At 43.9% G+C, this 24,624-nt stretch overlaps 1 protein-coding gene across 4 annotated transcripts in view; it reads left to right on the top strand.

Annotated features, from left to right (window-relative positions):
* The window catches only part of ets1 (v-ets avian erythroblastosis virus E26 oncogene homolog 1), a 36,023-nt gene extending 22,758 nt beyond the window's left edge, over nt 1-13,265 (top strand). For 3 of the 4 annotated variants that reach the window (XM_052078505.1, XM_052078506.1, XM_052078509.1), the window contains 7 exons: nt 4,960-5,079; nt 5,585-5,785; nt 6,050-6,127; nt 6,710-6,955; nt 8,106-8,366; nt 12,373-12,491; nt 12,707-13,265. In XM_052078505.1, the coding sequence (XP_051934465.1) occupies nt 4,960-5,079; nt 5,585-5,785; nt 6,050-6,127; nt 6,710-6,955; nt 8,106-8,366; nt 12,373-12,491; nt 12,707-12,922 (1,241 nt within the window). In that variant the 3' untranslated portion in view covers nt 12,923-13,265. The remainder of the gene's footprint in view (nt 1-4,959; nt 5,080-5,584; nt 5,786-6,049; nt 6,128-6,709; nt 6,956-8,105; nt 8,367-12,372; nt 12,492-12,706) is intronic. The other variant, XM_052078507.1, reaches the window with a different exon arrangement.
* Nucleotides 13,266-24,624: the final 11,359 nt, after the last annotated feature.

Raw genomic sequence — 24,624 nt, 5'->3', positions numbered from 1 at the left:
TGTACTGTGTAGAGTGTACTACCGAAACCTGAGGCACACCTAAACCACAGGCCTTTTCACACTTAAAGACTCAGAACTTTGCTTAGAAGCAGTTACGCAAGCACATTGGCAACCACATCATGCTCAAAGCTGTTCAGTTTCCTTTCCTCACTTGCCGCAAAGCAAAAGTACCATCGAACTCTGCGTGAAACGATGTTCAGTGTCCCTTAAGGCCCAAGGGCAGAGGGTTAAGCAGGAGCCAATCGCACTAGCACATCGTAAGCTGATGTGATTTCCGAGACTTATGGAGAGGAAATAGAAGGAATTGTGTGTCAGCCGTGTTGTATTAGTCTCACTTATTGTCTACTTCAGTAGCCGGAGTGTCTGCGGTGGTGATGATTCGCGACCGCTCCAGCTTCATTGCCAATGACAGATGTAAGCAGGAGTGGCCTCGTGCTGCACAGCCTCGACACAACACCACAGGCTTGTGCTCCAACAGGGCAGCCAAAATACAGTGGTTGCTGTCTAAGAATAAAACGACGGTTTCAGCATCACGGTCTGTGCAGGAGGCGCGGTCCGGCTTTGTGTTTCGGATGTCGCCAGCGCCGTCCGTCTGTCCTGCTTTGGGAGCAGTCTGGCCTTCATGTCGATTTGAGCTGGTTCCACACTTTTATGACTGGTCCTTGGAACCGAGATGGAAATCGAAACAGCTGATTGAACAAGCAGCGCTCTTAAAACCGGAGTGCCGTGCTGAATGGGCTCCCTTTTAGATCCGTCGGGTGTATGAGCCCATGCTCGCAGACCATGGGTCCTGATAAGATCTCCGTCAGACGTTCTCCCAGATACGACTGCCGCCTCCGGTTAGCTGTGGGTAGATGCACATCCCTTAAAATACCAATTGAAAGGCTTTGGCATAAAAACCGAGGCATCCTTTTTTTTCTGCTGCAACTGGAACTCGATGCATCATATGGGATATTTGGAAATATTGTGGTGGAGCTTAATTATCCGACCTTTACCTGAACCCACAACTTTTTCCCTAATACCCACAGCAAGTGAATACGTAGCCACAGAAAATGGACTGAAACTGTTTTTTAAGAGCAAGGAAAAGCATCAAGGAGCCGCTTCTCACACCAACCCACAGTCATTCACTGAATAAACTCTGTAAGGCTAATTATAGTTCAGTTGAATGATTAAAGGCATATTGTCCCATTGTATGGGCTTAGTTGCATGCGACGCTTGTATCGTTGCATCACAAGAATGGAAGCTGCAGTTTGGACTTTCATGAATGAAGCGAGTCTCCAACAGAGGCTGCGAGATGGCACAGATCCCACAGTGATGTCACACCAGAGACGCTAAAAAGCCAGGGAGACTTGTGAGACCTCCCGTTCATAAGATCGTATTACAGGCTGGTGACTCATCTTTCCCCCCCGCCCTCCTCCCCATACTAAGCGGTCCTGAAGCAACCACCTCCTCAGGATGTTCCCTGGCTATCCTATTCAGCCGTGCGCTGCTCGTCTCTCTTGTCGAAGATCTGCAAAACGTTGACATCACTTTTGCGCTCAAGATATTTATTTCAGGTGTGGATGACTATATATATATATATATATATGGGCAGCCCGGTAGTCCAGTGGTTAGCACGTCGGCTTCACAGTGCAGAGGTACCGGGTTCGATTCCAGCTCCGGCCTCCCTGTGTGGAGTTTGCATGTTCTCCCCGGGCCTGCGTGGGTTTTCTCCGGGTGCTCCGGTTTCCTCCCATATTCCAAAAACATGCGTGGCATGCTGATTGGACGCTCTAAATTGTCCCTAGGTGTGAATGTGAGCGTGGATGGTTGTTCGTCTCTGTGTGCCCTGTGATTGGCTGGCAACCGATTCAGGGTGTCCCCCGCCTACTGCCCGAAGACAGCTGGGATAGGCTCCAGCACCCCCCGCGACCCTAGTGAGGATCAAGCGGCTTGGAAGATGAATGAATGAATGAAGTTTAGCAGCTTTAAGTCTTTCCAGAACCTTTGCTAGTTGTTGAGAATGGGCATGGCTGGAAAGTCCGCATCTTTTAAAAGTGCACTGCACGTTTGTCAGACTCCCTTTGTGAAAAGAGCACAGGCAGCAGTCTGCCCGTGACTCGCATATCGGCGAGAGAGGCGTGGTTAATCAATGCCAAAATGACTGATTCACCCGCTCAGAATAGACGACATATCAAATGAGACCATTCTATATATTCTGCAATGTATTTTCCACCCGTAGTCTTGACAGAGCCACTCTCGCGTTTGTAAGCTAAGTGCTAAGCTTTTTTAGAACCACACCGTCTAATGTGGAAAGTGATGACTTGTGGATGCTTGAACTCACTTGACCATTGTGTTTCTAATGGGACTCGCAGGCCCTGAAATCCTATCAGGGCATCATTTACGAGATAGCACCTAGAACGATGCTAGCATAGCCACTGTCACTAATGGATGCGCATTGCACATTAGCTCTCCGCCGCAGATAAGTTTCACGTGAATCATTCTCGGCGATGCTTCTTTTTTTTTTTTTTTTTTTTTTGTTAAAGCACTTAAATCACTTTTTAGCCATCAGTCGAGTGATTACCTCCATCAGAATGTTGTTACACTACAATGATAGGTTACGACAAAATTGTATGCATTCAATACAGAATAGCTCAATTTGGCCATTAGACATGTATAAAGTATACACTCCAAATATCTTTGTAGCAAAGAGTGAAAGTGGCCTGCAACCAATTGGAAGATTGCTGGTTTGAGTCGGGTTTTAAGCATTTTTGAAAAAAGACACTCATCCCCAGTTACTGTTAATGCCATTGTTGCAATTTCTAATGTCATTATTTAGTGGGGGACTAACAAGGGATGATCCTCAGGATCCAAATGCAAACAAAAGCACGTCCTCCCACCGCACTCGTTGTGCGTTTACGCTCACCATAGCTCTCATGTTTCTCGCATCAAAGAGTGGGTAATGGCAGCTCTTAGTGCCGTATGTCTTTGATGGAGGATTTGGTGTTAAAGTGGGCACAAGTCTTCAATCGCAAGTTACAAGTTGTAGCGGCTGATAAAAGCATACGGGGGTGGGGGTTGGGGGGGCTGAAGCAGTTGGAAAGTGCAGGCAAACCTGACTCGATCCACTTTAAATAAAAAGCCACCCATCGCCGTGGCCTTTACATCAAAGCATAGACTGTCTGAGCCCCAATGCCATCTCAAATTGCAGCAAATGTGACATTTCGCCAGTTTTTTTGGGGGGAGATGAGGAAAGCATGTTTTTGTATTTTGAGTCTGCATATGTCGCGCAATACTGTACTAACAATTTATCCCCAAGTAAAAATATGCGATGGGAAATGTGTGTTGACAGCTTATATGATCCCGTAACACCCGGATATTTACTCTTAATTGCAGCAAATTATATATGATCCTGACTTTGAACATTATGATTACCAACTTGGCCATTCCACAGTTATACCCTTTTTTTCGAGATGCTACTAAATCACATACATTTTAGGGGGGCGCTTATTTTAAGGATAACAACTTGGAAAAAAAAAAGGCAGACCGAACTTTACACAGACAGAGATTGGTTACATGGGTGAAGGGAGGTAAAGTTGCTGTGAATTCCAGACTGGGTCGAGACGTCAGTGAGTGGTCATGGCATGAAGCATACACCACTTTCATGCGCATTGCTGGAAGATAAAACCACCAGCCCAGTGGAAATGTCTAAACATGTTGGTTTGATGCTGGTGTGACAGTTTTTTTTTTAAATCAGCAGTTTGCCTTCTTGCTTGGCTTTCGATGAATTTCACCTCAAAAAGCAACTAGGAATTAGGAAACCTTTCTTGGATATAATGTTATCTTCCACACTTTTCAAGTTCAAGCTTATTTTTTTGTGATTAGCACATGCTGAAAAGATTGCTTCTTTTATGTGATATATTGAGTGTTTTTTTTTTTAATCCAAAACAACAAGCAGAATTTTAGTTTTTTTGCTTGTTAATTCCCCTACGGGCACCTTTATTAGTTATTTTTTTTTTTGCAGTCCATCCTAGTAACGGTGTTTGTTTGTTTTTTCTTCTTTCTACCCATATTCTTGCTGCTGGAGTCTGTAAATTTCCCCAGTGTGGGACAAATAAAGAATATCTTAATCTTGGTGGCCGTTGTTCCTTTGTCATCTCCCTGGTTGGACTGTATCCCACACTTTTTAAGTCTGGTCAATCTAATTAGATGGGCGCGAGTCATCAGGCACTGTTTAAAGGCATCAAAGAGAGTTCTGTTCCCCACTGGGTGCCCACTGGCTATGAGCGGAGAACAGTGAGCATAGTGTCTGACTGAGACCCTCAAGAATAGGTCACACCACCCCCAACTTGGCTCGTCCTCGCCGACAGCCTAGATGACATCATCACCTCAATCTCTTGACCCCTGACCCTTCCCAGGGTTTGACCCGATGCTCGATCTGGCGACAGTAAGTCCACTGTGTCGGGGCAACATTGCAGGAGGGCTAAAAAGGGGTCATCGTATCACTGATGGGCACCAGGCGTCGGTATCTGCCCACCCACCCAATATTTGAAGGTATGCGCGGTCGAGGTTGGCCTTTGGTCCAAGGGCAAATAAACATCTTGTGTTTATTTGCGAGCAGAACACCTTTGATACGGGAGACATTTACACATTGCGTGTGCTTCCCGAAACAATGCTTCATCAAATTCTGTTGAATCAGTGAGTGATAAGTGGTTCGGAACATGAATGAATGGCTTGTTTGTACATCGGCGATCAAGGAGGTGTAGTAAGACGCAACGGTGTGATGTTCAATGTTTTTAAGATGAGGATGTTGTAATCATTATTTACAGTCACGTGTACGTTTTGCAATGCTTGTACAGTTTTTGACAGAAGCTACCTGTAAAGTTTCAACCTTATTATGCAATTCGCAATAGACTTCATCAAAGTACTTTTGCAGAGTATTGTCAAATTCATTCCTCTTTGTAATTTGTGCTTTGGCAGATCCGGAGTGTGGAGATGTTCCGCTGCTAACTCCCGGAAGTAAAGAAATGATGTCCCAAGCTCTAAAGGCTACGTTCAGTGGCTTCACCAAAGAACAGCAGCGACTGGGTATTCCCAAAGGTAGAGTTGACTTGTACGCCGATGAGTTGTTAAACGCGGGGTTCCCAACCGAACCAAAACTGAGCCCTAAAAACCACAATGGTGCCGCATACAAGACGTCATATCCTTCCGTAGATAGCGTGAAAAAAACATGGCCTCACATTGGGTGCGTTTCATTTCAGGATAAAACTGCAACATCCTTTGAATGTAGACAGCAAAGTCATTACGTAGCGTCGTAATTGAGGTCAACTGCAGCGACTGGGTAACAACAGTCCCGCTGTCTGGTTTTGGCCAGTGGAATTGTACAGGCGCTCCATCATTAGCTTCTGCTTGTTTACGACCACCCATGCTTGACGGTTTGAATGAAGTGGACTGAATGTGGGCAGTTCAATTCCGTGACAAACACCAGCAGGTGCGGCAAGATCGCGCTGGAAAATTCAGCTGTCCCGACTGTTAGTAAACATTTGTGTCAAATGCGCAAGGTAAAAATATTCACGGCAATCCCTGCTTTTCTGCTCCTCTCTAGACCCCAGACAATGGTCGGAAAGCCACGTAGCGGCGTGGCTAACGTGGACTGTGAACGAGTTCAGTCTGAAGAACGTCGACTTTGACAGATTCTGCATGAATGGCGGCAGCCTGTGCGCCATGGGCAAGGAGCGCTTCCTGGACTTAGCGCCTGATTTTGTTGGCGACATCCTTTGGGAGCATTTAGAAATGCTTCAAAAAGGTAAGATTGCTCTTTTCTTGCACAGAGGTTATAAGGCCGATGACGCTAAAACGTCATAATGTGAGAAAGCCGCGCAAGGGATGTGATCTTTTGCTTGTATTCATTTAATCGATATTTGCGAGCGTAACACGAGCCAAACAGGAAGGCACACATTGGCCGAGGTCATTCATATTTAATAATGCTGCATGCAGTTACGCGATACATAAAATCTATGTCGAGGTCACTGACGCTCAGCAACTGATTCTTTATGTATTTTTCATGAAGAAGACACAAAGCATTACCCCAACAACGGACTGACCTCCAGCTTCCAGGAATCCCGGTATACCTCAGACTACTTTGTCAGTAAGTACTTGGCACAGGCAATGCCAGTCCTGTTGAATTTGCCCTCGATACAAAGCGATACAGTGTCGGTTTTGCAAATCTTTATCTGCTCCTAGATTTGTAATCTCGTCTAAAACTTTTGTCCTTTTAAATACGTTCTATTTCCGCTCTAATTCAGAAAAATAGAATGCCCTCGTTTAACTGCTCTGACGTCATGCGAGGGGCAGCAGGCGTCAACAGTGGAAAAGGGTCTTAAACCAGATATAGCAACTCGTACGGTTTTGAGCAGCACGGGCAAAAATTCCCTTCATTTTGAATGATAGCCAATCAAAGTAGATGTTAACCGCTGCCTTAAAGTTCATGTTGATTGACGAATGTTTTTCTTTTTCCAGTTTGTTTTGTTTATGTAAAAGTCTTGTTGTGCTCTTCTCGAATTGCTCATCAATGAAGGCTCGGCTGGGTCCGCTTAGCGTTATCTGCCGCAGTTGTTGAAGTCATCCCGTGAAGGATGATCGCACCTCTTACTCAAAAGATTCATCTCACTCCTCTGTTTTGCCCTTCCCTTTCCTGTTCTGGTTCTTCTCTGCTCCCGACCATCTTCAGGCTATGGCGTCGAGCATGCCCAGTGCGTTCCCCCCTCTGAATACTCGGAGCCCAGTTTCATCACAGAGTCCTACCAGACGCTTCACCCCATCAGCTCAGAGGAATTACTGACACTCAAGTACGAGAGCGAATACCCCGCTGTCATCCTACGGGACACGCCCCTCAATCCCCTGCAGGGTGACTACTTCTCTGTCAAACAGGAGGTGGTATCCCCTGACAACATGTGTGTGGGACGTCTGAGCAGAGGTGAGGGGGGTCAAGCGTCGAAACACATGGAAGAGATTTGAGTTGAGATTGGTCTGCATGGCTTTTTCGTGCGCAGATTCCTGTTTTTGGTCTTTTCTGAAATGTGCATGAGGTGTTTGCGAGGCATGTCAGAGGGGCTTGTGTGCGTGGCATTGCTGTTTTGAGTCCATCCGAGTATGCCGATGCCACCAGAAGAGATCATCTGGTTGGTTCGTGGTCTCTGCAAATCTGCTTTTCACAACGGTTCTAGGTCGAGGGCACCGATACACAGAAACACAAAAACATGAATATTGTAGCTTTTTTTTCTTTCCTTTTGTTCATACTATTCCTTCGTTAATCTTATAATGAATCAAATATCCTAAGGGAGTGTGAAAGTTGGCGGTTTGGAATTTTTTGTTTCAATGGAGGTTTTACGAAGAGTCATTCTTAGTCATTTAAAGAAACAAAAGCCAAAATGTTTACATCAGCTGGAGTTGAAGAGCTGTGTGAGGTGGCAGGGATGACAACACGTTTATATAAGGTAACGCTCGGATTGTTTCCTCAGTTTCTACCGATGACCCAAGCGCCTTGTGTACCGTACAAATTCCCCCTCCCCAGTGCAATGTACAAGATCCAATCCCCGTGCATCCCACACACCACATGTTACTTTCGAGCCCCGCATTGTGCACTGGTGGGAAAGTATTTTTTGCGGCTCGGCTGATATCCACATGTGGCTCCAATTTGGCCAGTCAAACATTTGGGCATCAATCAAGGTTGCTGCATTATCTGTCATTTGTTAATGACTTACCAATGAAAGGCGGCCCTTATCTTTCCCAAGCCCCAAAAATAGCCAGGCAATTTGTGCGACTGTCTACTTACCGGCGTTTGAAATGAAATCCAAATAGTGGTTATGCAAGCGCAACGAGGTGTAAAAGGCAGAAGTTGAACCAAACAAAGGACTACTGTACCGAAAGTGAGGAGTGTGGTGATGTGTTCAAATGTTTCATGATCTCAGGCCGAAAACTAGCTCATTATCTATCTAGGTGGAGACACGTTCACCAGAAAGTTCTAGTAGGTTGGCTTGCCCGAGTATGGTCCGGGTTGGCATCTCTGGTCAGGATTGATTAGAACGCAATGCGATACTCTTTTAACCGACCCCATTTCTGTGCAGGTAAGCTGGGCGGCCAGGACTCTTTTGAGAGCATCGAGAGCTTTGATAGCTGCGACCGTCTGACGCAGTCCTGGAGCAGCCAGTCGTCGTTCAGCAGTCTACAGCGGGTACCTTCGTATGACAGTTTCGACTCGGAGGATTACCCCACGGCGTTGCACGGCCACAAGCCCAAGGGCACCTTTAAAGACTATGTGAGGGAACGTTCGGACCTCAGCAAAGACAAACCCGTCATTCCGGCGGCGGCACTTGCAGGATACACAGGTGAGCGGTTTACGATGAAATCCTTTGAAAAGTTAAACACTACTCTATTTTATATTCCTACCGGACCGGCAACGAAAGGATTCCTGTTGCCTCCACAAACGGCTGCTTTGAAAACACCACAATCTGTGAGAGATTTTGCCTTAATTTCTGAATTGATGGCCAGAAAAAGACTCATGAATGATGTCTAATGGCTTCAAAACACTTTTCTTTTGGTAATTGTACATGTACTTGAACCTATAATGAAATAATACAGCGAAAATATGAATAATATGATGAAAGTAACATTTCATTTGCGTAGGAGCCAGTTCATTTTTGTCAAAGGAAGCTTTTTCCAAGCCTGCCCGTAGCATCCGATGCCCTTTATCTCCTCCTTTTCACCCAAGAAATAAAAGTAACCACACTCGTATACACGAAAAGACTCAAAATACGGAGTGCTTGTGCAGTCATTTTTTTTCCCTTGCTGTTTCGATTTTGTGCACTTCAAATCGCCATTTTTATAATCTGCGGCCCACATCTCAACCTACATTTTCCAGGTTGTCTCAGCAACGCTGCTGAAACTGAAATTATGCCCGCCTTCGTACGCAACCAGAGTCACATTATCGCTTCATCTTTTGTGGCATTTGCCGAGGCAGATAATGTAAATCTTCAAACTTCCTCTGATCAAAATGTACCGGTAGTTCAAACCTACCACTTTTGGCCAACACTCAGCCACCTGCCCTACATCTTGTATAATAGTCTCTAAACCTAAAAAAAAATGATGTTAACAAAACAAATACACAATTTCAATAGAGTTGGGATGTTGTGTTCAACATAAATAAGTCTACAATAATTTGCAAAACACGTTCAACTGATAATTTAATTGAATATACTCCAAGGACAACATATTTAAAGTTCAAACTGATCAACCTTATTGTTTTGAAAGAAAAAATCATTAATTCAGAATTTTATGGGGACCCGGGCTGCTGTGTTACTTTTAACAACATTCAATAAACGTTTGGGAACTGAGGACACTAATTGGTGAAACTTTGTCGATGGATTTCAGCTGTTTCACATTCGTGGGTCTGCGTTGTCATATTTTACACTTCATAAGACATTAAGCATTATTTCTAATGCCAAATTCATTTTCAATGGGAGGCAGGTCTGGACTGCAGGCAGTCCAGTCTAGTACCCACACTCTTTTACTACACTGCCACTCTGTTGTCTTTCTGGGTGTTGTTGATAAATGGCTTTTGCTTTGCATCGTAATTTTAAGTTGCACTTTCGGATGGAGAACCGAACTGTGTTGCTATTTTGAAATATTCCTTCACCCATGTGGTGATATCGTTTACATGTTGATGTCGGTTTTTGATCCAGTGCTGCCTGAGGGATCAAAGGTCACGGGCATTTGATGTTGGTTTTCGGCCTCGCAGCTTCCATGCAGTGACTTCTGGTCTAACTCGAAACAACACAAAAGAAAAAAAATACTTCTTAACAGCTGCTGAGCCGACTGAAGTATTTTTAAGAGTAGAACATTGCCAGCTTTGAAGGGATGGATAATCGAAAACTTTTCATTGTCAAGCAAGTTACACAACAGCTTCAAAACACATCTGAATGTAACTTTTAGAGGGTAATTTGACATCTACTTTAAAAGTGTCAATAATAGTTCAGGAAATATGTTTTCAGGTCGTCATAATTATAGAAGAATGAGATCTCACTATTTGTGCTTTACAAATCTGATGAATATCTTGCTGGAATAAAGCTGGCGACTTATTTGGATGCAATGCAGTTCTGCCCCACTGCATAACCGTATCGTTTAACCAATCTTGAGCATCACGAGGCTTTATTTTCATACAGCCGTGCACAAGCTTGAAGTGGTGACATGATACGCGATACACTATTTTGGAGGTGGCCGCGTGAAAAAAAAAACTTAGTCGACATCTCCATGGTTTCCTCTGACTAACCGACATTTCAACAGCCACCTGCACTACAATCTGTCAGCCTCGCATCATCTTGAACACACTTCAGCCGAAATGCTCACAAGCGTAGAAAACATTTCACACGCCACTGAGCTATTTTGCATGAAGCTGTTTGTTCTGGTGGCAACAAGAAAATATAGAAAGCCCTTGCAGATGCGTTGAGTTTAAAATAGTTGCATGGGTAATGGGACCCATTGGCACTTTTGACAAGGGTGAGGGGGGTCGGGGGTGCCCAACATCAAGAAAGTACCGTTTAAGTTATAAAGTGTGCAGTCACACAAATAAATCTATTTATATTTTTATAATTTATAAAGGGCGGCCCGGTAGTCCAGTGGTTAGCACGTCGGCTTCGCAGTGCAGAGGTACCGGGTTCGATTCCAGTTCCGGCCTCCCTGTGTGGAGTTTGCATGTTCTCCCCGGGCCTGCATGGGTTTTCTCCGGGTGCTCCGGTTTCCTCCCACATTCCAAAAACATGCGTGGCAGGCTGATTGAACACTCTAAATTGTCCCTAGGTGTGAGTGTGGGTGTGGATGGTTGTTCGTCTCTGTGTGCCCTGCGATTGGCTGGCAACCGATTCAGGGTGTCCCCCGCCTACTGCTTGAAGACAGCTGAGATAGGCTCCAGCACCCCCCGCGACCCTAGTGAGGATCAAGCGGCTCGGAAGATGAATGAATGAATAATTTATAAAAATCACACAACAGTATAGATGGCTGCTTTTGTTTTTTTAATCATCAGAGAAAGTAAGTTGAAGAAAAAAAAGTATTCAATATTGCAACTTTTTTTTTTCCACTTGATTGCTCTTCAAATAACCATAATTCGTCACCATTTGCAACATTTTAGCCCCGTAGCCTGTTTCCCAGTGATACTGTGTTGAATCAAATTTTCCATTTTGGTTGGGTCTGCTTATATGAAGCCTCACTGTACGCCTTTTCAGTACGAGGCCATTGTATGATATTTTTGGAAGCATTTCTCTTTTCATAAGAAAAAAATGTAGTCTGCGTTTTATGCACGAGCGTGGCCATTTGCTGCTGAAGGGCCTCGCTGTTGCAGCGGCAGACGTTGGAATGTGAGTCAAAGCGGTGAAAGAGAGCCAGTGTTTGCACCGTATGCGTCTTTACCGCACTCGAGCACAAGCCGCACGCTCACAAATGTGAAGTGTGAAACCCGCATGCTTTGTTTCCCCGAATATTTCTTTTTTAATGTTCTTTTTTTGGGCGGGAGGAGGAGGAGGAGGGGGGGGGGTTGCTGTGGCAGCGTGTGCTGCATACGCAGGTGTAATTTCAACACGCACGCCTCGGCAGCAGGTGGGTTAGTATGTATATACGCTGAAAAGCCACAACATCAAAAGTGTGCAGGAGACTTGCACAGGCAAGAAAGCAGTTTCTTTAAAACGGTCTTTGTTCTACTTTCACACCCCCGCCCCGCTGCTTTAAGCCATCAGCCTTCAAGCGGTTCTTGCTTTATGACATAATAAATTGTAAACCTCACATCCAATTTGTATTTCGCGATTTCATCGGTGTAGAAATCTGTCAAAAGAACCGCAACTTGTCTTAAGATTCCGTATGGACGCGGTCGCCGCCAGATGAATGAAAACACAACGGAGGACATTTTAGGGAGGTCGTTGGTTGCCTCAGACGGTTGACTTTCAACACCCTTCTGACCCATATGGATATTTTTAAGTGCATGAAAGAAGCGCATTGTAGTCCACCTGGCTGACGGTGGAGGTTATATTGTGACTTCTCTTCTTTCTCAGTGCATCATCGCACTTGAAATGAACGATTGCTGCGCGGCAATGAAATACTTGATGTATAGTTTTGCAAAATGCAGCCTGGCTTGGATGCTTTTCTTAAGGAAAGTCTTGGTGTCATGTCACCTACCCCCAGTGTCCAGATGGATGTGCAAGACAAGGGATTGCTTCCACGTGCAGAACTGCTTGCCAGAAATTCCGACTTGAATGTTGTAGATTTTGTCAGGGTATAAAAAAAAGGATTTCGAGGAGTACTTTTGCCCCCAAAAAATGGAACACTTTGTGTTTCTCGTGCGGATTGCAGGCACAGGCCCCATCCAGCTGTGGCAGTTTCTCCTGGAGCTGCTGACCGATAAGTCTTGCCAGTCCTTCATCAGCTGGACAGGCGACGGCTGGGAGTTCAAGCTTTCCGACCCAGATGAGGTGAGAGGTTGCAACCTTGCTGGTCACGGGCACACGCCCTGGGAGGTCCTAAGTCGTTAACCACATGAACAAACGCGGCTTTTACTTTGCAGCAATTCTTGTTCGGCTCCACGACGGTGATTGTAAAAGATGCCGGATTTTTCTGCATAACAATTCTTGTTATCGTTTCATCATCGTGACCGCAAATCCTAATCCACTCATCCCATCATCTTTAGGTGGCTCGCAGGTGGGGAAAGAGGAAAAACAAGCCCAAGATGAACTACGAGAAGCTGAGCCGCGGCCTGCGCTACTATTACGACAAGAACATCATCCACAAGACGTCGGGGAAGCGCTACGTGTACCGTTTTGTTTGTGACTTAAAAAGCTTGCTGGGCTACACCCCCGAGGAGCTGCACGCCATGTTGGACGTAAAGCCAGACGCGGACGAGTGAAAGTCCGCACAAACATAAACAAGACAATGAAGCCACATGGACTGGCACTCATTAAGTGAGCTTAACAAACATTTATTTGGGGGGGGAGGGGGGGGGCAAAAACGTGTTTAATGACTAAACTAGTTTTGTCGTCGTAGTGCTTTTTGGATGAAGTTTGAACAGGATACAAAGCCAAAATTGCGTTGGAGGTGTGATTATATATACATTCTGCTAGTATTTTTATTTTTTTTGCAGATGTAGGTTGCACCGTGCTGGTGGAGCACAGGACAAGAGGACCAAGACAGGCAACTGTTCATTTTGTTTTTTTTTCCCAGCTTGGACCAAAAAAAAAAAACAAAAGAAAGCGTCAATATGATTTAAGTATTATTTCACTGATGCTGACAGCAGCCAATGCAACCCCATCAGTAGGCGTATAAAAAGTACATTGGAAAATGTATCAACAATGAAGGTTAAAAAAAAAAAAAACAGCTGTCGAAAACCTTTGAGAAGTTTGCTGACGGGATTGCAACGGCGCGAGAGTCATACCAAGAGTGTCTGTGAGACGACTGAAAGTAACCGTTGCTTATGAAACTTTTTTTGGGGGTGTGCTTTCCTGTATTGACTGAAATTCTTGAGGTTTTTTTTGTTTTTTGTGCAAATACCAGCAGTATTAGCGAACGTTAGACAATCATTGCGGAGAAATCTATGGTTGTTTTAAAGTATATATTAAAAAAAAAAATGTCTGTTCACTGTCCTTTTCAGCAGTGTTTGATTAGTCGTCACAGGTAATGTGTAGTTGAGGGGACGAATGCTTCCGAATGTCTGAAGGCAGATCGCGGATTGGAGTGTTGAGTTTGGAAAAAGTGGATAAGAGAGAAAGAAAGCCGCAAGTGGTGAAGAGGGAGAAGGTGAAGGAAATCATGCTCTCATGAGAATTTAGTTGGATTAAAAGCTAATCGCAATCCACAAACAAAATACTTTTTTTGGGGGGGGGGCAATTTATTTTCATTAATGTAAACCAGCTCCACATTTCCTGTTATGTCTTTTTGATTAACATTTCTTACAAAATATTTTCTCTGTCAAGTACAAATGGGCATTTTCATTTTCACAAATTCCTTTCATTTTGACTCCAAGGAAACTGAATGTTGAGTTAGTATTTTTTTGTAAGTGTCTGGTTGGGGTATATGTATATATTTCCTGTGTGGAATTATTAGTGACAGTGATCAAATATTTATTGTGTTTTTTTTTTTTTTCACACAATCCGCTGTGTGTCAGAATGTTCTGGATCCCCTTGCTTGATACCTCTCTTTTGCCTCGATTGCATCACGATGCAATTCATCCACAACCAATTGCACGCAATCGCGCCTAAATAACGAGAAGTTATTTATTGTTATGCCCATCTCTAAATTTCTCTACAGTGCACAGTGTACGGTGTTTGGCTCTAACTAGACCCCAAAATTATTATGATTTTTTTTTTTCCGGAGTACCCCCTAAAATATTAATTTCACTGGAATGAGGGGCATTACTTTTGATGGGAAATGCCACTAAATTCTTATGAGAACATGCTCAGGAAATATGTGGAAAATCTTGAGAATGAGAATAGAGATGATTTGAAGTTTGAGGGAGCATATGGTTCCATCCACTTATGTTTGCGCATTAGGAGTCACTGGTTGCAGATGAGTTTGGCAAATAGGGCTGTACACTGGCTTTTATGGGAAATGCCAAAGTTGAGCATCATCTTATAAATACAATGTTATTGTTTACAGTAGCTGAATGTTACCCATATTGATGAAAATAGCTTTGGATATGTCTATTTGTACAGATTGTGTTTCATCATGCGCCACAGAGATGTGGTTTAGGCCAAATAAGCAAGCGACAAAGCCGGAATAACAACCAAAAGCTTTGTGAGGTCTTTGGACACCCAATTTTGTGTATGGACGCAAAAGTTGGGAAGACGGGGGAGCGTGATTCTCTCACAGTTTTGGAAATGGAAAAGGCACACACGGCTTGAGCACAAAGACTTGTGTATAATTGAGCTTCTCGTGGTCTCCCGCTGACTTTTCAAGTGACGTATTATTGGGAAGATGTTTGTCCAGCCGTCTTAATCTGTAGCACGGACTCCACCAATTTGACCTTCAAGTGTTTGGTTAACAACAGCGACACTGTTATCCCCCCCCCCCCCCCCCCCTACATGTTTAAAACACTGTTTTTATATCGCCTCCCATTTTAAAGAAGCGTAACTTGGCGCTGACAAATTATTATTTTATTTTATTTTTTTGCAGAATGGAGTTGGCTTTTTTCGTTCCAGGTGCTGGGGGTAAACCTGATGATATTTTCACAATTATTTCAGAGCAATTTCTACTTTCACAGATCTACTGTATGTCTTAAAAGAACGTTAGCTGGTAAATACCCTTAGTTTGTGGCATATGCATATCGCCCATTTAAAAAAAAAGGATTCAGAAGGAAAACCTTTTTGTTTTCATGTTTTTTTGTATATTATATTTTTGTTATGAGATCCTTTTTTATTGTATTTAGTTCACAAACATTTGAATATTTTTTCAATAATTTATATTTTATATATAAAAAAGGATTTGCAGACATCTGGTGCTTTCATGGGATATTAAAGGTAGCACAGGATTGAACAATGTAGCGTTTTCTTTTTTCTTGTTTTTTATTTTTTTTGTGAACTATAAAAAATAGATCTGTCTGCTAAAGAAAAAGGCTGATGCTGGCCCATCAATGATTTCTGCTGGAAAGGTTTTATAAACTGTAGCCTCTATTTCTAAAATGTACTTAATGTACTTCAAAAATGTTATAAAATATATGTGAACAAATCATGCGTGTTTCTCTGTTTGCATGGATGGATGAATGTGATGAGAACGATGGATGCGGCTATCCTGGCTGCTCGGTACAAAACGACGAGACTGAGTCATGAAAGATTAGTCACTCGTCCCCAAAATAATGTCATGATCCCACATTTCTACTTCAGATGTAGTCGTTATTAAAAATGGTCTATTTTTTTTTTTACACTTGGACAATTACAAATGTTAAAATGTTACTAAAAGTGTACAATGCAATACATTTTTATTTATATTGCGCTTTCAAGAAGCTGTGGCTGTAACAGAGCACTCGACAAAACAGTTGACATAAAATAAAATCATATAACACCAGAAGCAGTTATAGCTATAAGAGGAGAGAACCAAAGTCTTCTTTCACCAGTGGATCAGAGACATAATGCTCAAAATGTGCACATGAAGACATAAATGCAGTGGTCCCCAACCCGCGGGCCGCGGACCGGCACCGGTCCGTGAGTCATTTGGTACCGGTCCCCAACCCGCGGGCCGCGGACCGGCACCGGTCCGTGAGTCATTTGGTACCGGGCTGCACAGAAAGAAAAATTAACTAGCATTACTTCTGTTGCCAGGAGCACGTAAAATGAGTAAACGTCTTTTGAAAGTTTCTTTGGGAACGGGGAAACGGCCCAGCCAGGAGACAGGAGAGGAGCTGACGACTTTCAAGAAAAAGAAGGTGAAATGTAACAGACAGTATCAGGAGTTCTACTTAAAAGATGGACTTATCTCAACGTGAGATTCCCACGCTCACTCTAGATAAAATGCGGTGATGGTGAGTCGTATTTTTCATGCACTTTGTATTTGCGGCGCATCTTATTTTGAAGGCACGTTTAAACATTACCATAGCGACCATAGAGTGTTGCGGCCAGATTGGACATTCCCCGTGTCATGATTTGGCTTTGTTATGTTACGAAAATACCACAATTTTCATGCAGGTCATATATTATTTTGTTGTATTTGTATGGATTAAATACATCTCCATTATAATAGCCCCAGCTTCCACTTTACATCAATCCTTCCCCTCATTGTCGATGTTTTTAGAGAAGAAAAAGAACGATTGGTGGTTATAATTTGCCAGGTGGTTGCATGATCCACGCCAGACATGAATGCTCAGGATGTCTCAGAAAACCCCCCAACAATTCATGCTAACACTCATGCTTGCATATTTCACCTGCATGCCAAATGCCATCACTTTGATTCATCGGCTATACGAACTTTTTAAGTACCTCAATCTGAAGTGATTCAAACGTTGTTGTTTTCATCGCACCACACAGAGGACATCTGCCGAAATTTCATACGCATTTTCCAAAACATGATTTCTGCATCCTACTGACAGTAAACGATTGCTGTCCCGTTACAGCATCCCATTTGTAAGAACTCGCATCTAAATATTTGTCTCTAGGGCTTCTGTGCACTGTATCTGTCTCCTGCACGCAGTCTTAACATTGCTGTGCCAGACATGAAAAGTCATGTGTGAAATCTCAAAATACGAGTTTTTCATTCAGTGTTTGATGGCCATGTTGGCTGTGTGGCAGTGCAAAGAAAAAACAATTACCGGTACACAAATGAAATGGACACTGTCTTTCAAAGTACAAATGATGACTGCCATTCACCAAACTGCCTGACGCATCTCAGCCCCTTTTTATTAGATGGGGCTGGATAGGCCGTGCAGTTCCTAGCTAAGCCAGTGTCAAAACTGACAGGACAAAGTTCGACGAAATGTCAATATGTCAAATATCTTTACCTGAAAATTGACCACACCGTGTGGTCCAAAAAAAGTAATGATCATCCGTATGGATTTGTGATACTAGTCTCGAATTTTCCATTACCACATCCTCAAGGTACCGTTGCAATATTCAAAAGCCACATATTCCCATCATGCTCTGGGACCGCATTCATTTCAGCACAGTCGGCCTGGTGTAATGTGTTAATTGAACCTCAAGGTACAGTCAGAAGAGAGACCAAATGGCTTCTGAATCAGAATCAGAATCGTCTTTATTGGCCAAGTATGTAGAACACACAAGGAATTTGTCTCTGGTATAACACGCTGCACTAGTATCAGCGTAAAGAACAAAATAATTGAACCTTTTTAGAGTAACCAGTAGTTTTGTAGTACCATTTTCTAGTACAAGTAGAGTGACTACGTCAGTGACTGTTTAAGGAGTTAATGGCTAGAGGCAAGAAGCTGTTTAAGTGTCTACTGGATTTGGTGCGCATGGATCTGTAGCGTCTGCCTGAGGGGAGTGGCCGGAAAAGGTGGTGGGCAGGGTGCGGGGGATCCAGGAGGATTTTCCGTGCCCTTGTCTTGATTCTTGCAGTGTGCAAGTCCTCAAGAGTGGGTAGGGCGGTGCCAACGATTTTCTCCGCCGTCCTGACTGTCCGTTGAAGTCGGATTTTGTCCTTTTTTTTTAACTTAAGATCTAACAGATCATCCGAAAACTAAATATATCCACTCTGTCTTGCACAGAGATCCTTTTGAATGAAACCAAATTGCTGTGACGCACAAAAGGCTATGGAAGACATTCCATTACGTCGAGAAGAAGCCGCGAGAAGCGATCGATGTGTCCCTGATGGTCAAGAATGTCTATTTTCGAAACATTAGCCCGAGGACACATGCTCATCCTAATGCGTCCTCCTCAGCATGACCCTTCGCATGGATTTCGAAGAGTTTCGGGTTGGCAAAGGTGAAGGATGTCATTTGTTGTTTACTGCACTGCCGCAACTCCAGAAAACTTATTCCCAATTGCACATTGATACAAAAGTGATTTCATAATGCAACACCACCACTAAAGAGGCAGTCTCCAACAAATTATAAGGTCATTACGGATGGTAAACGCAACAATGTTACAAAAAAGAAGCACTGTCATGGTCGAGTCCAGATTGATCACAAGACGTAGAGTAAGTGCAAGAAATCATTGAACACATTTGACCTTTTCTCAGATCAGTTTATCACCAATGTTTCGGTCATGCGCAAAGCTATAGCTTATCTCCGGAGATGCAATCCGTTCATGTAGTTTCTCTTCTGTTTCTGTTTATGTCTGTTTAATGTCACACGGTGGCTGGAGCAGACCGACCAACAGACCAACTGACTCGAAGCAGGGCGCACACTAGACTGATCACCCGTCAAGCCAAATTTCCACAGTTCAATTGTCGTACAGAAGGGTAAAGCCTAATCCGGCTTGTGCATTGTAGCGAAAAGAGACACGCCGTGTGTGATTATGGATAAACGGACTGTTCCAGGTCGACAGTTAGTCATGCCGCCGGCCTGATGTATAGCAGTCTCACGGTTCTTCCCGGAAGTCGTTTCCATATTGCCTTATTTGTAAAAAGCAAACTACAGATCTCCAGTTATTTTACACTCAGAAAAATGGGATGCGGTGACAGACAACCACTGGTTTTGAATAGTTCTTGTCCTCATTAGATTTGTGCGTCGGCTGAAACCCCTCCTCACTGACTTTGGACAAGGGGAGGCCAACGCCGCTGGACTGGTCGCCAGTTAACCGCAGGGCAGTGACAGACCTAAAGTCCCACATACCTACCCCATCCCATGGGCAACATTTCGAGTGTTGTTGAAATAACTTTATTGTGGCTCTGTGCATGTGCCGAGTTCATTTTCTTTTTCCAGATCCCACAGAGTAAACTCACCCCCACCCCTCATGAAAGCATAGTTGCATAGTTTGGGAGTTTCCTTCCCCTCCCCCAACCTTTTAATAGCCATGGGCCCGTCAGAAATCTGTCTAGCCCCCTGCCCCCATCCGCCCCGAACCCTAGAATTTAGATTTATTTATTTCATTCATTCATCTTCCGAACTGCTTGATCCTCACTAGGGTGCTGAAGCCTATCCCAGCTGTCTTCGGGCAGTAGGCGGGGGACACCCCGAATCGGTTACCAGCCAATCACAGGGCACACAGAGACGAACAACGATCCACGCTCACACTCACACCTAGGGACAATTTAGAGTGTTCAATCAGCCTGCCACGCATGTTTTTGTAATGTGGGAGGAAACCAGAGCACCCGGAGAAAACCCACGCAGGCCCGGAGAGAACATGAAAACTCCACACAGGGAGGCCGGAGCTGGAATCGAACCCGGAACCTCTGCACTGTGAAGCCGATGTGCTAACCACTGGACTACCTACCGGGCCGCCCTTTTGTTTATTTTCATTCAAGGATACATATTTTTTTAAAAGTTCACGAGCAAGTAGCCATTCTGTGGCAGGGCAAAGCAAGATGACATTTTCCCGGTGCGACAGCATACTTCCCGGGAAGTAAATCACAGAAATTTCCACTAAGAACTCTCAAGGTTGCCCTCATATTCAAAATACTTTCCTGCGTTCCTTCCATTCATCATATATCGTGGCTGAGTCGGGTTGAACCACATGTCTCGGCAGGAGTAGAGACTGTATTGTGCCATCTTACGAAGGGCAGATCAGGGCCATCCCCTGCTTTGGCTCTTAATTTGCATTTTTATTGCCGCTATCGCATCCCGAGTTAATACGCCATTGACTCCGGCTGCCACCCCTAGACCGGGCGCCATCACCTTGCTATCCCGCCTGAAATGAGAATACCCGTTGGCCCCCGCGAGGTCTACATTGGCTAGAACTCAGGTACCAGTCGACCTGGCGGTCCGTGGCGGAAATGAAGTGTCTTCACAGGCTAATGTGGAGTTTCCATTAAGAAAGATGATTGATTTGTGCCAAGCCTTTGCCGCGAATAGACAAATAGGCTTGCACAATGAGACTAAAATGGGGCTTTGTTTGCAGGTTAGGCCGCAAGTGAACTGGAGTGTGACAGCAGAGACGGGAGATGGCAAGAGAGGGAGAAAATGAGAAGGTGAAGGGGTGAAGGGGTGGAATACAAGATGAGCGTAAGAGATGGCAAAGGTGTGGAAGCTCGTCATTCATTTTAAATGCCTCTGGAAGACAACTTTCTTTTCTTGTCATGATGCGCTTGAGCTGTAAACCATTGGATAGTTTGTCTAGAGTATCCGTCACGTTGAAAAGGATCTCCGAGCACTTGCAGTTGAAGAAATAAACTGGGCGGGGGGGTTTTGAACACATGTTGGTAACGCTCCAGTTGAACAAGAAACCTTGCTATTCTTCTGCCGAGAGTCAACTGGGACACAGAAACTTTCCCAGGGCATCTCGCTCCAAAACGCCCACGTCTGCGTCTTCATCCAGTAGGAGGGCTTCTCTCACCGTTGAGTCAAGCCGTCGCTGAGCCGCCATTGGTTGCCTGGGCCAGGGCCCAGAATGGGAAGGCTCGGCCCTGAGAATTTTCCCAAACATGTTCTTCTTTCGTTTGCCTTTTAGCCAACATCTGCTTTCAATCAGTGTTAGTCAAAAGACCGTTTCTTTGCTGTTGGGGCTAAATACACACACATACGCACACACACACTGATGTGAAGTCAAACAAGCATTGTCCACAAGAACATTAATACATGTTTTCATTAAATAATGAATGATGACATTTTATGACACGTAAAGGCAGTAATTAATAATCTAAGTTGTGGACATTGACCCCATTTATCATGACAGACCAAAGATACCTACTTACAGTATCTCTCTGCAAGTGTTGGAATGTCTGCTGGTTTTAGTGTTGTCCAATCCCTCCATCTATCCATCCATACATCCATTTTTATAAATATTTGAAAACAATCCATGTTATTACAATGTCATAAGATAAGATAAGATAAGATATCCTTTATTCGTCCCACACTGGGGAAATTTACAGCCTCCAGCAGCAAGAATGTATGTAGAAAGAAGAAAGGAGAAAGAGTGAAACATTTTTACATGTTGGTGTGGTTCGCTGCAGGTCCCTGCTTTTTTTTTTTTTTTTTTTTCTCACCCAGTCCAATGTTGTAAAGGGTGATGCGCTCCAATCCAGATGTACTACATTGCTGAACTTGTGGACTTATTGTGCGCTCGTCTTGGCTTGCGTTGCAATCATTAACACTGTCAAAATCTGGCTACGAGGCTGCGTAAGCATACAGATCTCCACAGTGTGTGTTTCTGGGGTGGGGCAAAGCATAAATGGTTTGCGGTTTCATGAGCAAACATGTCTTGGCACATCATCTTATGGCTTCATTGTTTCAGTGCGGAAAAAAAAAACTGTCACTGTCGCGCAGTCACAGTTTAACAAATGCTTGTGCAGAGACGGCGCAGTGGTTTTGCAGCCACGTACAAAGTCATAGACGTTGAAATATGTTTCACATGTTGCACCAGAATTATATCCGAATGCGACGCATTTCGTGGGGTTAGCTTGGGGCATTTTAACTCGTTTTTGAGATGGCGTCAGTTAATGACCCAGACACAGACGAATTTTTAGGTATGAAGAAGAATGAATGACTTGAAATATTTCTTAAAAGCATTCATTTCGTCTAACTTGTATAGTTGCCACTCTACTTCTGAATATTGCTGTTTTTATTCCCAAATGCACACAGGTACAGTGTATGTACAATATCATATTCATGATTCATGTGTCGTCAACGCATTCGATGCAGCTGGCTATCCTTAATGCTTTGGTTCACATTCTCACCTGCATAATATAGCACACACGGTGAAGTATAGCATTCTGTTTATATATTATTTACAGTTTTCATGTACTGCACAGTTATTATTGCACTACCGATAGTAATGCTGGTGTAATTACATTATCCGGTTCTTAGGCGTACTCTTTGATACATGTAGAATTTCTCTTCCTACTTACAATGCTCCTGTATTGGCAATTGTGAACCTGTTTTTTAAAAACAAGAAAAAGGTCAAATCTGAAAATAATGCATCCTATGTTTGTGCTTAGCGCAAGACTAGCACAAAGTGCAGTCGAACTATGCACGTTTTCTTTCTGTTGGTGTTTTCGTGGACGGGGACAGTTTGAAAGTAGCGATTGCGCCGTTGTGGGAGTGAACACTGCTGACTTGATTCTAGGTCAATCGTTGCCCGTTATTCCCTTTAAATTCAGTGCAGAAACGATGCACATGGAGGAAGTGTAATGGACACACTGGAGTCCGTGCAAGAGATCAGCGCACAAAAAAAAAACGTTTATAAGGAAGATCTCCACTTGTACATGATGTAAAAGTGGCCGCTGCGAAGTTGGCACTTGGAGACTGCAATGCACTCTGTATCGTGTGTCTGTGTGTGAACACTCCCTTCCTCTACTGTATACAACAGTTTCTCTCATTCTGCTTAGTCTCATTGCCTGATGCTGCAAATATGCACATTGCGTACATTTTTGAAGAGTTCATACACATTCTTGTGTGCTGCCTGATACTAGTGTCGACACTACGGCTGCAAAACTTCCCCGTTGTGGAACTACGAGAGGCACATTCTATGCTTTGCTACGTCCCCATGCCATTCAAGTCATTGAAGTGAGCTCAATAAGATACAAATTATGTTCAGAGAGCAAGGCAATAATCTGTCTTTTAGTTGAAAGGGGAAATGAATACTGTAATATACCGAATGCAGTCTGGAATTATGGAAAATAATACGTTGTTGACCTTTGTTCTACTTGGCCTCATTCAACTCAATTAGCATTTAGACGTTTGGAAACTCCCGAACCTCTGAACAGATGCTCCAGTGTATTCCACTCAAAAATTGAAGAGAATTTGCACCGAAAAATAATCCCGTCTTTCTCTTTTTCACTGAATGCAATCAAAGTAAATATAAGGCTAACCAGAGGGTCATGGCTCGAGACTTGGAATAGCACACAAAGTGTTTCAAAGCTTCATTCTACCTCAACAAGTGTTCCTTTTGGCCGACGGTTGTCTCACCCCCCCCCCCCCCCCCCCCCCCCCACCGCTTTAATGTTAGGTGTCCAATGGTTTACAGTAAGTCCTTGGCATGTAAGTATGTTGTCTTGCCTGGGTTCACTCGAGGGTTTCAACATGAGTCATATTTGGGTGCCCGCTGAATTGCACTTTTCCTTAATTGCACTGAGCAGGAAAACCCCATCCGTTAAAAATATGACGTCTCTCTATTTTTACGATATGTCCAGTTCATAAAGTTTTTTTTTTTTTTGTCAACAGTGAGTCACTGCCCGCTGACCCGTCCACTATGGTGCCCACTTCCCCTGGTGGCAGCGGCCTTCTGCCTGCGCGCCCTTGCAGCCTCACCCTCTCCGCACGCCTGATCCTCCACGCTCCAAAAAGGAGTCGTTACATTGAATGTTTTTGCAACCAAAATAGCTCATTCATGCTGTGCACGCCTTCACGCAAAACCCTGCGTCTTTCTGTCTTTTCCCACCAAACTTTTAACCTCTGGAGTGACAAAGGTTGACACAACTTACTTCACTCTGAGAGAAGGGGCTGCTCCGTAATTCCCCGTGGGACACAAATATTTGCTCACGCTCCACTTATCGAGAAAAGTTATAGTTGTGTATAGCTTCTTTTATGAAATGGACAAAGAAGCGTTGGGAGGCGATAAATCCAAAGCCACAACGTACCTTCTCATCCCTGCATCCTATGTTCAGATACAGAATGCTGTCGTAGCTCTTTTATTAATATTTATATGGTTTAACTTCATTTGGAAATGGACTATGCATAAATACCGACTTGGGCAAACTTCGCCTTCCTTTTGACTCGCACACTTGAGATTTATGAGCTCAGTCTGACCCACGATTACTCCTGAAGACGAGTCAACAGTGTTGTGCAGTAAATCAGACCAAACACAGCGGGATCAGGGCCACAAAACCAATAGTGTTCAGGGGCAGAGGTCAATGGGAAGGAAGCTCAAAATCATGCTGTTGCTACTATCTTTTTTTTTTTTTCCTCTCTCTGGAGGCTACCGTTATTGCACTTATCACTTACCAAGAACAAGTTAAGGAAAATGTTCTGCTGAGGTAAAAGTCAGGACACTGCACAAAATTAACAATCTACAT

The sequence above is a fragment of the Hippocampus zosterae genome, chromosome 10, assembly GCF_025434085.1.
Source record: "Hippocampus zosterae strain Florida chromosome 10, ASM2543408v3, whole genome shotgun sequence".
NCBI classification, from domain to species: Eukaryota; Metazoa; Chordata; class Actinopteri; order Syngnathiformes; family Syngnathidae; genus Hippocampus; species Hippocampus zosterae.
Note: the sequence above shows the minus strand (reverse complement) of the source record. Positions and strands in the feature narration are given on the sequence as shown.